Here is a 16,592-nt window from a genome sequence, read left to right on the forward strand (position 1 = left end):
AAGTCTACTCATTTGTTCCTGAGGGCATTGTCTATCCTTTTTTTTATCTGACATACAAGTCCACAGAGATTTACCCTTGTGTTTCACAAGGACCAAGTGCCCATGACGGACCATTGGTTATTTCATGAGTTTCAGTTTAAGAGACTTCGTTCATAATTGTGTTTATGTAAGTAAAGAAAATAATAATTATTGTTACTGATTTATTACCCATAAAGAAAACAAAATATAGAATACGGAATCCGCTAAAGACAAAACATTGTAAGATCACACTAATCCACGAATGATAAGATATATCATTGTTGTTTATCTTCTTTTTCACTCACAATTCACTCCTCCTACTCCTAGATTTTTCTTTTTTCTTTTAAGTTTTAAATTAACAAATATCTGTTCGTCTTGGTTTTAACTTATTAACTGATACCACTTTATGTTTATTATGCACTTGAATTTCTTTTTTACTTTATTTCTGCTTGCATTAAGGTTAATTTATCTCTTTGCTTTTCTTTGATAAACTTCAAAAAATAAAATTCCTTATACTTAATTTTTTACTTCTACTTATTTAATGCTAGATTTTTATTTTTATTATTTTATACTAGATTTTTTACTCCCTTTTACTTTTTTACTGAATTCACTTCTCCTGCTCCTAGATTTTTTTTCATTTTTCCATGAAAATCCTATTCTTTCATCCTTAACTTTGGCTTTCGCTAGTTTATGCAGCCAGATTTCCTGGAATTATTTAAAAAACGATCAGAAATAAAAAAAAAAGTTTTTCAACTAAATGTAAGGGGCAGACTCAAAACTTTAAACGAACATAAATCATTGCGTATATGAGGGGGTTGCTCCTCCTCCACACCTCGCTCTTTACGCTACATTTTGAATTATGTCCCAATTCTTTAACAACGACTCCTGAAACACTGATAGATCATTGTTGTTTATTTCTTCTTTTTTACTTCTTTTAACTTTTTTACTGAATTCACTTCTCCTACTCCTAGATTTTTTTTTTTTTTTTTCCATGAAAATCCTATGCTTTCATCCTAAACTTTGGCTTTCTCTAATTTATGTAGCCAGATTTCCTGGCATTATTTAAGAAACGATCAGAAATTAAATAAAAAAAACAAGGTTTTTCAACTAAAGATAAGGAGCAGCTTTTAAACTTGAAACAAACAGAAATCATTACGTATATAAGGGGGTTGCTCCTCCTCAACACCTCGCTCTTTACGATACAGTTTGAATTATGTCCCAATTCTTTAACAACGACTCCTGAAACATTGATAGATCATTGTTGTTTATCTTCTTTTTTACTTCTTTTTACTTTTTTACTGAATTCACTAGATTTTTTTCATTTTTTTCATGAAAATTCTATGCTTTCATTCTATACTTTGGCTTTTGCTAATTTAGTTGTTAATTTTCTTAAGCGTTCACCAAACTTCCATGGGTAGTTTCAAGTGTAAGAATCTTATAATTCTTAGATTTTTAGAAATTAGTTTCTGATTATGCACAAGAGGAGTCCCAGAATTTTATCTATGGGGGAGGAGGAATCTGAAAACCATTTCACAGAGGAAGCTGAGGCACTAAATAAGGCTGTATTTTATCAGAAGAGTGTCATAATTTATTGAATGTTATCACAATTTTGACATATTTGAATTTTTTTTTCCTTTAAGGAAAACTTTAAGGGGGTCTTTTTGTGTGCTGATTCACTTTTTCTGTGTGCTGATTCTTTTTGCTGATTATTGTCTGAATTATGTGTGCTGATTCAATTTTTCATTATTGTCTGAATTTTCCATATACTAGTCGAATTGATTCCCAGATTATGTGTGTGGCTTTAATGAAATGTGGTTGTGGCCAATTCTCTATTTAACAGTAGTTTCGTAATATAGTAAAATCAATAAAATGTTGAGAGAAATAGTCATTTAAATTGTGGAATTGTAAAATATAAATTCTTATTGACAGTTAAATTTTAGTGAAATAGCAGCTTTCAGTGAAAGTTTAATGAAATCAATTTTTAAAGTAGTTTTATGAATAATAATTAATGAATTCGAAATTCTTTTTCGTTTTTGTAGATTAAATTTTAATTTATCCTTCAGGCAGATATTAAAAAAAATTCATATGTTTTTTCTTCAGATATTAAAAAACTTCAGGCAGATATTAAAAAAAATATCCTTCAGGCAGATATTAATTTCTTCTGCTCTTTAAAAAAGAACAAAAATTCCAAAAGAATCCCTTTGTGCGTTAAAGATTCACTTTTTCATTAGCGTCTGGATGGACCACAGACTAAGTCAAATTGATTTTCCAGATTGGGTAATGAAACCTTAACTTGACTGCCTGATTTCGGAGTACTTCAGATTTATTTTAGGTAAAATTACAACTTTTTAGATTTTTATATTCCAATAAGAAATGCCTGCGAATAATGTTGAGCGATTTGTTACGAACATTGAGAATTTGATTTTTATGTGTTTTGTTTTGTGGTTCTTTGTATTTGTGTTTTATATAGTTGGTATTAAAGTGAGGTCTTTCGAAGTCAATTTTTGTAAGATTTTTGTCTCATTTTTGTTAAATCTTTGGACGACAATTTACTTAACAAATTAATTCAAACACGTAAAAAAATTGGCCAAAAGACTAATTTGAGGACGATTTTTTCGATAGTTTACAGCATAGTTAACTATAGCTAACTGTATAGTTAACTATGAAGACTACAGCTGTAGAGAAGAAGAATGACTATATAAAAAACCATTAATGGCCACTTATGAAAAGGCCACTTACGAATGAAAAGGCCACTTATGTGAGGCTACACGGTCAAATACAAGACAATTTTTTTTTATTAATAATTTTTTTTTATTAATAAATTAATAAATTTAATACTGGTAATTTAATATCGCCAGGTACTATAAATTATTTCTAAAAAAACTTGCTTTTAAATATTATTCAGTAAAGGGGCGGATAAAAGAAAAAAAGATCGAAATCAAATACGTACTAAACAGTAAGTTCAAGGCTTATTTATTTTCAACCAATCACAATTCACTTCCTCATTTATAAAAACTCTGAAAGGGCCAAAATGATGATCCCTAAATAGTATTTTTCTAGCTAAGTGCATATTGAGACTTCTAATTTTATAGGAAAAACACCCTCATTTACAAAGGTATATATCAGTTTCTCAAAAATGAAATGTATCTCTTTTCAACGGTATTTAGACAAGTTTACAATCAAATCTTTTAATTTTTGTAGATGCCAGCATCAGTATGCTAATGAATGTTATTTGGCAATTAATTTATTAATGAGAAGCCAACTCAAATGTCAGCCAATCCAAATTGTGTTTTCTTTTGTGATTTTGTTATATATTCGTTACAAATGTATTCAGATTGTTTCCACTATCTTCTACTCTGTCTTTTTAATGGAAAAAAGATAAGAAGGAAGTGAAAAAGGGAAAATTAAATTTTTACCTGCATATGAACTCTTGGGTCTGTTGTTTCATCTAGAATTGTATCATCAGCAAACCATGTTGCTGTTGGCTTGGGATGTGCTGTAAAGTTGGCATGGATACTGAAATCTTCACCAGCACGAACAGTAATATCCCTGAGACCAGAAAGATCAATATGCGGCCTGTCAGGAGATTCTTCAACTTTAACAGCTTGGCAAGGTCTGCTGGGGGGAGACTCTCCCATTTCATTTACAGCAATAATACGGAATGTATACTCGTCTCCTTCGGTAAGACCTGGTACTGTGTAAGCGGTATCGGCATGAGGTGTGAAGTTGACATCCTCCCAATTTTCTTCATCCTTCTTTTTCTTTTGCACTAAATATCCTTTGATTTTTGAACCACCGTCATTATGTGGAGCTCTCCATGAAAGTGTAACGGTACAACGAGTCATTCGGTCTACTCTTGGCATTTCTGGAGCGTCAGGAGCAAACTTCATTATTTTTGCAATCAAAGGTTCACTTGGCTTACTTGGTTTACCTGGCCCAGCGTCATTAACAGCTAGAATTCGGAATTCGTACCTTTGGCCCTCTATTAAGTTGGGAACAGTATATGTCAGGGCCGTCGATGTGTAGGAGTTAACACGGACCCACTCACCGTTTCTGTCACGTTTTTCTATTATATATCCCGTAATGGCCCTGCCACCACTATGGACTGGGGCAGTCCATTCAAGAGAGCAGCTTGTAGGACTATATGATGTAATCTTTGGCTGACCTGGTGCATCAGGAGGATCAAAGGGATATTTGGCTGTAACAGGCTTACCTTCTAACGCATCTGAAAGTCCGTATAAGTTTTCAGCACGGACACGGAAAACATAACGTTTGCCTTCTTCGATGCCTGTTTTTAGCGTGAAATTACATTTTGGTACGAAACCTGGTATAGATTTCCAGTTATCTTGACCAAATTCAGCCTTTTCAATCACGTAACCCGTAATCTCAGTACCACCGTCATCAAGTGGTGGCTTCCATTCCAGAGAAATAGTGTCTGCAGTAACGTTGGTATAATTGAGAGGAGCAGGAGGAGCTGCAGGTCTGTCAACAACTAATATCTCCACTTCAGCTTGGGCCTTGCCATATGCATTTGTAGCAATAATTGAATATTTGCCTGAGTCACTTCGTTTAGACGAAGCAATATCAAAAGTAATTTTAGACAAAGTTGTTTCTTGCACAATCCTTGAATCAGATATTTTTCTATCTGCTTTCGTCCATTCGATGTTTGGTTTAGGTGAACCTGCAATAGGTATCTCTATATGGATAGGTTCTCCAGCACGTACCTTGAGCTTTCGACCAAGAAGTCCATCAAGGAACAAGCGTGGCGCTTCTTTCATTGGCCGGGGAGCGAAAGGATGCGATGTATCGGAGGGCTTGCTCTTTCCAGCTGCATTAATTGCATAAACACGATATTCATACTCATGGCCTTCTTGTACTCTTTCATCATTGAATTCAGTAAGACGAACTGGATCACGGTTCATTTTCACCCATTTACCAGAGCGTATATCTCGTCGTTCAACATCATACCCTACGATTTGTGAGCCTCCGTTAGAGTTAGGTAGGCTCCATTTAATTTTAATGTGATCTTTATCAGTATCAATAGCTTCTGGTCGACCAGGACGAGCAGGGACATCATATGAGTTTTTGGCAATAATTGGTTTACTTGTTTCTAATGGATCTGATCGTCCTTGCTTATTCTCAGCTGAAACTCTGAACTCATATTTAGTTCCTTCCATAAGTCTTGGCACAGTAGCAAATGTTTGCTTTGGATCAACATAGTTTACAGCAGGTACCCAGCCACCACCATGAGTAAGGTCACGTTTCTCTATCACGTATGACGTAATTTCGCTGCCACCGTTATCTTTGGGTGGTTTCCAGGAAAGAGTAACACTTGAACTAGTTACTTCATCGTATTCAAGTGGTGATTCTGGTGCTCCAGGACGGTCTAATATAACAAGCTCAAAAGATCCTTCATCAGAACCCGATGCATTAACCAGTTTCAGAGTCATTGTGCCAGAGTCTGATCTTTTGGTATTGACAATATGCACGATCGTATGATAGCCAATGGCTGTAATTGTTGATCTTTCGTCAGTTTTTAATGTCCTTCCGTCACACGTCCAGGCAACATCAGGTTCTGGTTCACCTATGTACACAATGTCAACATGAAATACGGTGCCAGCTTTAATTTTGACATTTCGAAGAGAGGTTTTGATCTTCGGAGCAAGATTTCGAGGACGAACTCTTATCATATCTGAAGCATCACTCGGGTCACTTGGCCCAGCTGCATTTACAGCTATGATCCTGAATTCATATTCAGTGCCTTCACTCAAATCTGGGGCACGACCCTGAAAGTATTAACAGAAATTTAGTTAGACGCAACACATCCTTAATAATAAAGTAAGAAAACAAGACGTTTTATTGCTTAAAAGTCACTCACAAAAATCCTAAAGGAAGCCTATGATTCAGAAAAGCCATGAGAATAGAAAACACTTCGTTAAGAAAATTTTATATACGAAAAAATTACAAAATTCCAGATTTAGAATACGAAAATTTTAGATTTATATACATAACACGTTTTAAAAGAGAACATAGGTAAAAGGGATATAAAGAACTATGTAAACGGCCCTTACAAAAACACATTTTTGATTCAAAAGGAGAGAACTCCACTATTTGGTAAGATTTTTATACTACCGCCACTGCTGCTACTACAACTCACTGCAGCACTGCAGCACCAAGCTGCCCGAGGCCAACACAGCTACACAAGCTCCTTCTCCGTCCCAATCTATTCGAAGCCTCCCTATGTACACCCTCTAAGGAAGTTCCTATTTCCCTTAAATCTTTCCTTACGAGATTTTACCAACCCAGCCGGGGACAACCTGCTTTTTGGTTGGCCCTAGACCGTTGGCCGACAAGGACAATCTTTGTCAATCTGTCATCCTTCATCCACAGAAAGTGCCTTTCTCTCATTATAGCCATAGAAAGCGGAATTCAGCCACACTTTTCAAACAGCCTATTGTTTGAGATCAGTCACTCAATTGTGAAGCCAAAGCAATCCGGAGGCACTTTCTTTAGAAAATATCTAGCAAATCTTCCTCTGTTCTTCGGAACGCCCAGGCTTCAGAACCATACTTGACCACTGCCATTACGGTAGTTTTCAATATTATAATCTTGGTTCGAAGACTAATCTTCTTATTCTTCCAAGCTTTTTTCAACCGTGAAGAAACGCCCTGGGCCTTGGCTATTATAATTTTAATATCTTCACTGCACCCACCACCTCTACTAATAATACTACCTAGGTAAGAGAAGTTGTCCCCTTGATCGATCTTCTTGCTACCCAACATCACCTTTTCAATTTAACTTATTTCTAGCCTTAGCAACTTAGTCTTCTTCACATTAATTTTCAAACCCATTCTTGCCCCCTGAACTTGAAAAACCTCAAAAAAGTTCATTCATTTTGCTACAACTTTCATCTAGGATGCTTGAATTATCAGCATAGTCCAGGAGAGTTTCACTTTACTATTTGATTTCGCGTTCTCCCATTGCCTTTGCTGTGCTTCATAGGACAAAGTACATCAAAATGATGTATAAAATTGGGATAAAACGCAATCATACTTAACTTATGATTTATAAAACTATTTATTGATTTTTATCGAACAGAAACAATTCCTCATAGCGAAATATTTAATAATAATATTTAAATTTAAAATAGAGAATAGAGAAATATATATATAAAAATATTAATATATATATATATATATATATAAATATATATATATTCATATATAAATAAAAATATATATAAAAATATATATATAAATATATATGTAAAAATATATATATAATATAGAAATATTTTACAAACTGGAAGAACAAATTAAAAGTCCAAAACTAATCCATTATCTTTCATATATTTGCAATGGCCTTTGAGCGATATCAATAGTCAAGTATAAAGAAATAAATGCCTACTTTTCAAAATCTCTGTTAAAAAAAAATGTGTTTTAATTGTGAGATTATAAGCCGAAATATAATTTGGAATGCAAAGAGTTTAGTTATATGTTAAATTCAACATAAACTAAGAGGAAATTCCTAACAGACATAAATAATATGGTAAAAGACAACGCATATGGTAAAAAACAAAGAGACAAAGGAATGTGTTGTAGACACAAAATTGCGAACATATAATCTTAAGTTTTAACTCGCAATAATAAAAATATATTATTAAATTAAAAAAAAAACATTTCATATTAATGAGCAGTTGGACCTCGCACAAAAATATGCTTACAATAATAGCTCGATGATAGTACATGAAAAGCTTTTATTACATGAACTAAACAATTTTAAATAAATTTTTTATTTTTATTTTTGTATCTGCTTAAAATAAATATAGTATTTATGTTAATACTAATACTAATGTATTATTTCTGACACAATTTCATTCTAAATGAAATATCAATCTAAAATTTAAGCTGTTATAAGCTCTATTCCGATTCAAACTCAGAAGAAATGGGTGTGAACCTTAATACTATCATTCTCCGAAAAATTACGATATAGATATGCAAATGATGTATAGAAAAAATAACTTCCAAATAAAATAAATAAATACATAACCTGAATTTTTTAAATTTAATAAAAATTAGATTTATGAGACATTAGATCTCTTTGACAGTACAAGATGTGCAAATAAGGGATAGAAAAATAACAACTAGAAGGAATAAAATAGTTTACTTTTTTAAATAAAAAGGGGAGTATCAATCACAAATCTTAGCGTTCAATGAAAAAAAAAACATAATATTTGCTTTATATTACAAAAAACAACATTGGGTTTACGAGTTGTTTGACCTCCTTTTGCTACGGCTACAAACATATGGTCTATTATAGTATATGAAAGCTCTCGTTCTGTAGAAACATGCAATTTTTAGTATTGGTTAAGCCTGAAAACTGTGATATGCATAAACCATAACGTTAAAGAACAATTAAGAAAAAGAAAGATATGAAACAACAATGGTTTGTTGTCTTTGAAAGCAAGAATTTTTTTTCCGTGGAGGGCATACAGTTTTTAGCAACAAAGCACAGAGAGCACGGATTTTAAGGAAAATATAAATTATGATTTTTTCGTTCCAAATTTGACCAATGAAAAGAGAAAATATATAAATTGAGGGAAGAAATTACATTTAACACTCACAAAGAAATACCAAAATTCATAATTTTTTCTTTAAGTTAACAAATAATAAAAGAAGAAATATAAATTCAATATCAGGTAAGAAAAAAACTAGGGAAAGAACGAAAATAAATTAAAAAACAAGTAATTAAGAATAAAGCATTCGAGATCAATGAATATTAAGAGTTCTGAGGATACAGATTTTTGTGTGTATTTTCTCTGCAGATACTTACGTTCGTTTGCGTTCCCGGAATAACAGCAGCATTCTGCCAAATGGGACTACCCTTCTCTTTCTTCTGGATAATGTACTGGATAACGGGAGAGCCTCCATCAGATTTAGGCGGAGTCCATTCTAAGTCAACATGATCACTGTCCCAATCAGCAATTTGTGGACAGCCCGGAACGCTGGGTGCATCTGAAAAAGTTGATGAATCATCGTGTTTTTGTAAGTGCAAAGCAAAGGTTATAAGTAACTAATAAGAGTGGAAACTGGCACTAGCGTCGACAAAAAATAGCAACGCCATCTAGCATCTGGTAACACATGATTTTTTTTCAAGCTTTGCAATCGTTTTTCTGTCAGTGACTGAAATCAGACACTTGTTACTACCCTAATTTTACCAATTATACTAATTTAACTAATTATTCTTATTATTGCACTGAAAAAATGGTTTGATAGTTTTTTTGGCCCGCATTAGTGCCACTTTCCATTCTTATAAGTTAACAATATTCTTTGGAACCAAGGACACCAAAACAAAAATATTTTTGCCCCCGGATCTGTCTTGGGTTTATCTATATCTAAATATGCAAGAGATTTTTTTTTAGTTGTTTCGTCAATAAAAAATACAGGGTAACAACAAATTTTCGCCTGTGTTGCCACGTTGACCAGTGTAGAAAAATTAGCAAGATTAATCGGTTAAATTTGACGAAACTTTTTTCTCTAAGAATTCAGACATTACAAATCTTTTACACAACTTTACCTTCAAAGAAAAGCTACACCTTCTTGATACGTGTGTGAAAACTTTATAAAATCAAGCTTCTTAATCTTTTTTTAACGTTTTTTTTTTACTTGTAACGTTTTGTAACATTTTTTTCTGTAAGAATTCAGACATTAAAGATCTTTTACACAGCTTTGCCTTGAAAGAAAAGCTTCAAAAAACACACAACTCTGTTACAGTGAAAAAAAAACTGTTACACTGAAACATCCTGTTTAAAAAAAAAAAAAACTCAATTCTGTTACACTGAAAAAAACTTACACTGAAAAATCCTGTTCAAAAAGAAAAAAAAATCTGTTACACTGCTGGCTCTGCTAGAGTTTACTTCAAAAGTTTAGTTTTTTCTTTAGCTTGGTGGACTTTTTTTTTTTTAGAAAACGGCTTGGTGGAGGTCCTTACCGAAATAACATTTGCTTTGTGTTTTTCTTTTCTTTTCTGTCCACTGGGTGATATTACCCTTGTTTTTTCGGCTATTTAATTTTTTTTTCTTTTTGTCACACGAATATAAGAACTGTCAAGGTATGAGCTTGGATATAGAATTGCCTATAGTAGTTACAAATAAAACTAGGTTTCTTTAAAGTTTCTTAACATATTGAACTACTGACTGCTAATTCGGTAAAAATATTACGTGCCAAAAAACTTTCTGCGAAGACTTCAAATTTTTCAGTTTCAGTCATATATATCAGCTGGAAGTCACGTGGTGACGTTGGTAGATCACTTTTGCTTTAAACAATTTACCATATTTTGCAAAAAGCAGCCTTAAGCAACGATTTATTTGTCTTCTAAGATATTAGATAGTACAGAAAAAATATTGCAGGTGAAGAACCACCAGGCATATAAGGCTCCTTGTTTTCAACATTTTTAAAGAGGATCAGGATAGAGATGCAGGCCCTTACTAAGAGTGGTTATACCCGTGGAAATACCCACAGCAACTTCCTGGAAAGAGACCTGATAAAATTCTAAATGAAGGGCTTTTTGATATCTTGAAAAATGGATAAATTAGGAGAACAAAATTTTCAGATATGAATTAAAAGCTTAAATTATGCCCAAGGGAGTTGTTTTCAAGCCCTATCTGTACTTTTACCCTATTTCTAGGACATTAAATATTTTATAGACAAGAGTTCTTAACTGTCTTAATTTTAGAAAATATTATGATTTTGCTTAATTTTGGTTTTAAGTGTTCTGTTCTTTGATGCTAAGTAACATTTTATTTTAAAGTTAAGGCAAAGTTTTCAAGATTCTTTCAAACCTTGCTAATCAGTATTTGGCTATGTTTTGAGGACAGTACAATTTAGACCTATTTCAGAAATTTTTATTTTATAACAAAAATTTGCAAAAGTTGGTCATAGGTCAGTGCCCTTTGTAGGAAGGAGAGGTGGAGTTACGCACTTTAAAAGACTTTTCCAGAATACAGTTTTTTGCTGTTGAAGCATTTATGAAGTTGTCATTCACAAAATTCAACTACGTTGCAAGATTGAAAAAAGACCCTCGACTAGAATTTTACCTGAAACTTTGCCTGTGGCAACGAAAAAAAAGTAAATGGCTTGCTGAAATGACAAATTTCACCAGAAACCTTAGGAAACCCAGAAAGCAGAACTTTACCAGAATCGTAGGAAACTGTTACTGGTGGCAACGAAAAATGCGCGTGACGGGGTAAAATAGCAAATTTTACCAGAGACCTTAGGAAACCCAGAAGCTAAAATTTTACCATAAACCTAAGAAAACCTTTCCTGGTTGAAAAAAAAAAAAAAAAAAAAAAAAAAAACACATGACATACTGAAATGGAAAATTTTACCAGAAGCCTTAGGAAACCCAGAATTTCACCAGAAACCTTAGGGAACTGTTGCTGTTGGCAAAAAAAGGATCATGACATGTTTAAATGACTTGCCAAATGGCTTGCTGAATGCAATCTATTGAAAATTAGTAACTTTATGGCTATTACCATATTCATTTTTAGCCAAAATGCTGCGCTCTGTGGTTAATGCTTCAGATTCTCCAATTATGTTCACAGCTTTTACTCGGAAATAATATTCCTTCATATGAACCAGTTTTGTTATTTCAACATTAAGCAATGACGATGTCGCAGCCTCAGACCATGTTCCTCTGGAGGTATCCATTTTCTCGATCTGAAATGAAAATACCTTACTGTTAATATTTTATTAAACGTGTCCTTTTACTTTAATAAGTTGTATGAATGTCTTACTTCCCACAGGTAATTATTTGCGAAAATCCATGGGGGGGATCTATTTCCCAAACTAGAGGGGCAAATTTGTCGTTTTTTTCAATTCATTTAACGAAAATACCATAAAATGATATTTTCAATTAAATATCCCCTACAAAGATAATATTCAAAATGTAGATGGGGACAAATACTCGTCCTTCCTAAATTGACATCATTGCTCGCTCCTCAATCGTCACAATCAGATCAATATTTTCTCTTATTTACAGATAGGGGAATACTTAAATTTTCAAATAATATAGACGACAAAACAAAGCATTCTAGTAATTTGGTTCATTTTAAGAAAAAAACTAGAGAAATATTAAAATTAAATTATGAGTCTTAGACATATAAAGATTCTACGAGGTTGATTATTTTGTTTTTTAGTGCGTATATGATTAGGTTTCACGTCTGTACTGAAGTAAAACTACTATTTCTTTTCATTCTTCTTTTCTTTTAGGAAACTACTACAGGTGGCAACAACAAAAAAAGCACATGCTATGCTAAAATTACAAATTCTAACAGAAACCTTAGGAAACCCAGAAACCGGAATTTTACGAGAAACCTTAGCTGGTGGTAACAAAGAAAAGCGCATGACATGCTAAAATGACAAATTTCACAAGAATCCTTAGGAAACCAAGAAACCAGAATTTTACCAGAAACCTTAGGAAACTGTTGCTAGTAGAAACGAGAAAAAGCCAAAAAAAAAAAAAAAAATTAAGATTCACTTTATGAAAAATGTCTTTGATTTTATGAAACTAAACTACTCTCCAAGAAAGCGAAAACCCCTTCATCCAGAATTTTACTAGAAACCTTAAGATGTCTTTGCCGATAGCAAGAAAAAAAAAGCACATGACATGCTGAAATGACAAATTTGACAGGGTTCCATAGGAAATCCAGAAACCAGAAACCATAGGAAACTGTTGCTGGTAGCAAAAAAAAAAAATTAAAGATTCACTTTAATAAAAATGTCTCTGAACTCATAAGATCACATAAAGTAAGAAGGAGGAAGATATATGGCCGAATTTTCGGCTTGTAAATCGCTAGGCCATAACGCAAAATATTTTATTTTATTTAATTCATAACTGATCATGATTTATAGCATGAGCTGTTATCATCACAAAAGAAAATTAAAAGGTGTCTAAAAGCATGCCATATATGTTTATTAATTAAAATAATTATGATATTATATAGACAAGGGAGTTCAATCCTACCATTCATTCAGTGAGTGAATCATCCATGAAATTTCAACGAAATATAATCTTCTGCAGATTTTTAAAACATTTAGAAAAAGTGTTCCCCTTAATTTTTATTTACAGATAGGAACAGTAAACGCATGAATTTGCCATAACAAAAACATGTATGTGAACGACGAAATGATACGATATACCACCTTTTGGTAGCCGAAAGAGAAAACTTACCAAATAATGAGTGATAGCTGCACCCCCATCGTCTAGGGGTGGAGACCAAGACAGTTTGCAGCTCTCTTTTGTGACGCCAGAGACAGTAAATGGCTTTTCAGGTGGCGCAGGACGATCTGGAAAGGGAATATCTTTTATTTTTTATTTTATTTATTTTTATTTTATTTTCATCTTTTATTTTTTAAAGATGCAACGATACAATGTCTTTTTTTGTATGGAGATAATATTTGTTTAACTAACAAATAAAATATTAAAACTAAATTTGCCAATATAAACCTTGTGAATTGCGTGGCCTTTTCAAACTGCAAAAAAAAAAAAAATAGATTTCCCGAAATAGAAAAAGAAAAGCTCAACTTGAAAACCCTGTTCAGCAAAAAAAATGAAAAAAAAAATACACACCAAAACAACAGTTTTTCCCACCAAGAGTTGATATTTCCTTTATTAATAATATCTATAATTTAATAATGGTCTGCTAATGTCTGACATTTAACTTATAATTTTGAGCAAAATTCTGAGTTTTAGCAAAATCTCAGTTTTTGCTGAATAAAGGAATGTTTATTTAGCAAACAAAATAGTTTTATGTTTTTTTTTGCTACCAGGAAAACAAATTACTTTTGTGTGCAGCTCATTTTTGAAACACCCATGCCGCCAGTCTCTTATATTTTTAATGTCCTCTTAGCCTTGAAAGTCTCAAAAAAGCTGACAAGGAAAATAAAACTTCCGCAAATGTATGGCCAACTATTACCTCCCCCTACAAAAAAAATGTATTCCTGTTAGCCCTGGCTATGATTCTTGGCCTTTTGAACTCAACCGAACTATATTTTGGAATAATTTTGTAGGGGGAAGTGGGATCTGGGCCACTGGAAAAATTGTTGATATTTTTCTTAATTTTTGCCATTCCTCATGATGTAGATTGCATACAGTGTTACATTCAAAGGGGACAACTTTTATACGCTGTTTTTGGAAGTCAATGTCATTTCAACCAACCACTGAGGATGCATTATTTTAAGTTTTTTTTTAATGAGGGGGGAGGACATAGAGAGACCTAGAAATTTGTGTTTGAGGAAAAAGAGTAAAATAAATTTTTATGGTTGTCACAAGAGACTAAATAATGCAATTTATACATTTCTGTCTTCTAACACAATTTTTTTGCTAGTTTATTGATCTTTTTACAGTGCTTATAAATCGTCAGTCCACCATCTGCCATCAAAGGTAATGGATGATCTTTGTTCTTTTTATTATTGGTGTGAACGCTTCTACACACTTAAGAAGAAACAATTAGCAATAGAAATTAACTAAGAATTTGGGATTTAAGTAATTTTTTTTTTCATGGACCAGTATACTTGGCTTTCTCTTTTTATAATTGCTTATTTGAATTCATTAAAAATAATCCAACATATGAACAGACATGAACAGACAACATATGAACAGACATGGGATTTTGATCCAAAGACTATTGAGAAAAAGGGATGGAGATCGCAGGATGTCTTTGGGCGCGAGATCTCGCTCTTTACGCTAAAGTTTGACTTTTTTCCCAATTCTTTAAGAAAAACTGCTGAAACAAAAAGGCCGCTATTTTGACACAAAAAGTCTCTTTCGAATATGGAGTTATTCTTGTTATTTTTCAGCTTTAGAGTATCTCATAACTTTCGTTTCAAAAAAATATGTATGCAAGTAAGGCCGTATCATTCCCCATACCAAAACAAAACTCCTCCTGAAGAGTCAGACCTTAATCTTCAAACATTCCAAACATAGTGTTTTTAGGGCTTTTACCCCCCCCCCTTCCTGCAAGGGCCCCTCGTTTTATGTTTTATTACTGATCGCTACATTCAGCTGAAAATAATGTGTGTTTTAAATTCAGTTTCCGACAGTTTTTTCAAATAAGACCTGAAAATATCCCCTTCTCCTTCGCGGAAAATTACCCACTGTCAATCAGAATATTTCTACTAATAATACTGCTACTGCTACCACTACTCCTACTACTATTACTACTATCACTAAAATTACTGCTTCTTTAGTGGGTAATGCCAAGCATTAGGTTATTGAGTTGAACGTCTGAGGACGTATTGAGAAGAAAGTTGAATACAATCAAAACAATTAATGTGCATACAGATTGTCAATAGAGCGTATCAGCAATATTTTTGCAACTGCTTAACGTATCAAGAGGGATTTTCCTCAGGAGGAACTTTCAATGGGAGAATTTTTGCGATAAAAGCCTTTCATTGGAGGAGGGAGTGGAGATTCTCTGCAGGATTTGAAAAATGATCAGAAGTTAAATATAAACAAAAACAATTCTTTTCTCAAATGAATGTAGCCTAAGGAGAATTTTCCAGATAAAACTATTTTTCGAGGGTATTTTCAGCAACTCTAGAATTGTCAGGGGGGGGGGGTTATGTGGGAAGAATTTTTCAAGGAGAATTTAAAACAGCATCCCCTCTAAACAGTTATTTCCTGGGCACTTTCATGATGCCTCGTCCCACTTTTCCACCTCTGTGCCAGTAGGTATGTAAATCTAATCTTTTAAGCTACATAAAAAACGATTACTGCAAAAAGAGAGAAGCTATGGCCTCTAGCTCAAATTATCAGAGTTATAGACCAAAATTAAACCATGGAAAATTAGAGATTAATTAATAATCACTCTTCATCAGAATTTAAGTTTTAAAGTATCTAAGTAAAGCAATAAAGATTTTATTGTACTTTTAGAAAAGCTTCTTCTTCTAATTAAAAGGTACTTGTGTTTCAGCAGTCATTCTTAAAGAATTGGGTCATAATGTCAACTTTACCATAAAGAGCTATTGAAGAGGGGCCAAGCCCCCTCATATACAGAATAATTTCCATTTGAAGTTCAATGTTGCTCCTTACTTTCAGTGGAAACAATTGATTTTGATTTAGTTTCTGTTCGTTTTTCAAATAATGCTATGAAATTCGGCTCCTCCTTCCAGGAAAATTCTCTACCATCCCCAACAAAATTCCTCCAACATAAAATACTGCCTCCTTGAAAAATCTCTCCCTGACAATTTCATCGTCGGTAAAAATCCCCCCCCGCCCAGCAAACTTCTTGCAGACAATTGCACCTGAAAAATTTAAAATACCTAAAATAGGTATTTTAAAAATACCTCGATTTTTATGAATACCCCTTTATTACGATCATAAACTGGATTTGAAGACAGAATGTTGAAGCATCATAAATCTAGCTTGCAGTCCATAGAACTGTCAGAGGCAGAACGGTGTGAAAGAATGTTGTCAGAAAAAGTCAAACTTTTAGCATGACCCGGTTAAATTAAGTTATAAATCCTAGAAATAGATCAAAAACCTAACCTAACCTATCACCATCAAACCTTGCA

The 16,592-nt window shown here is 33.1% G+C and overlaps 1 protein-coding gene across 1 annotated transcript in view; it reads right to left on the bottom strand.

Annotated features, from left to right (window-relative positions):
- The window catches only part of bt (projectin protein bent), a 379,904-nt gene that overhangs the window by 38,974 nt on the left and 324,338 nt on the right, over positions 1–16,592 (bottom strand). The window contains 4 exon segments of the mRNA XM_089089036.1: positions 3,435–5,804; positions 8,851–9,032; positions 11,552–11,735; positions 13,249–13,364. Of these exon segments, the coding sequence (XP_088945162.1) occupies positions 3,435–5,804; positions 8,851–9,032; positions 11,552–11,735; positions 13,249–13,364 (2,852 nt within the window).

Source organism: Artemia sp. Qi Xiang Cuo, chromosome 1 (genome assembly GCF_049724085.1).
Source record: "Artemia sp. Qi Xiang Cuo chromosome 1, ASM4972408v1, whole genome shotgun sequence".
In the NCBI taxonomy this organism is placed as follows: domain Eukaryota; kingdom Metazoa; phylum Arthropoda; class Branchiopoda; order Anostraca; family Artemiidae; genus Artemia; species Artemia sp. Qi Xiang Cuo.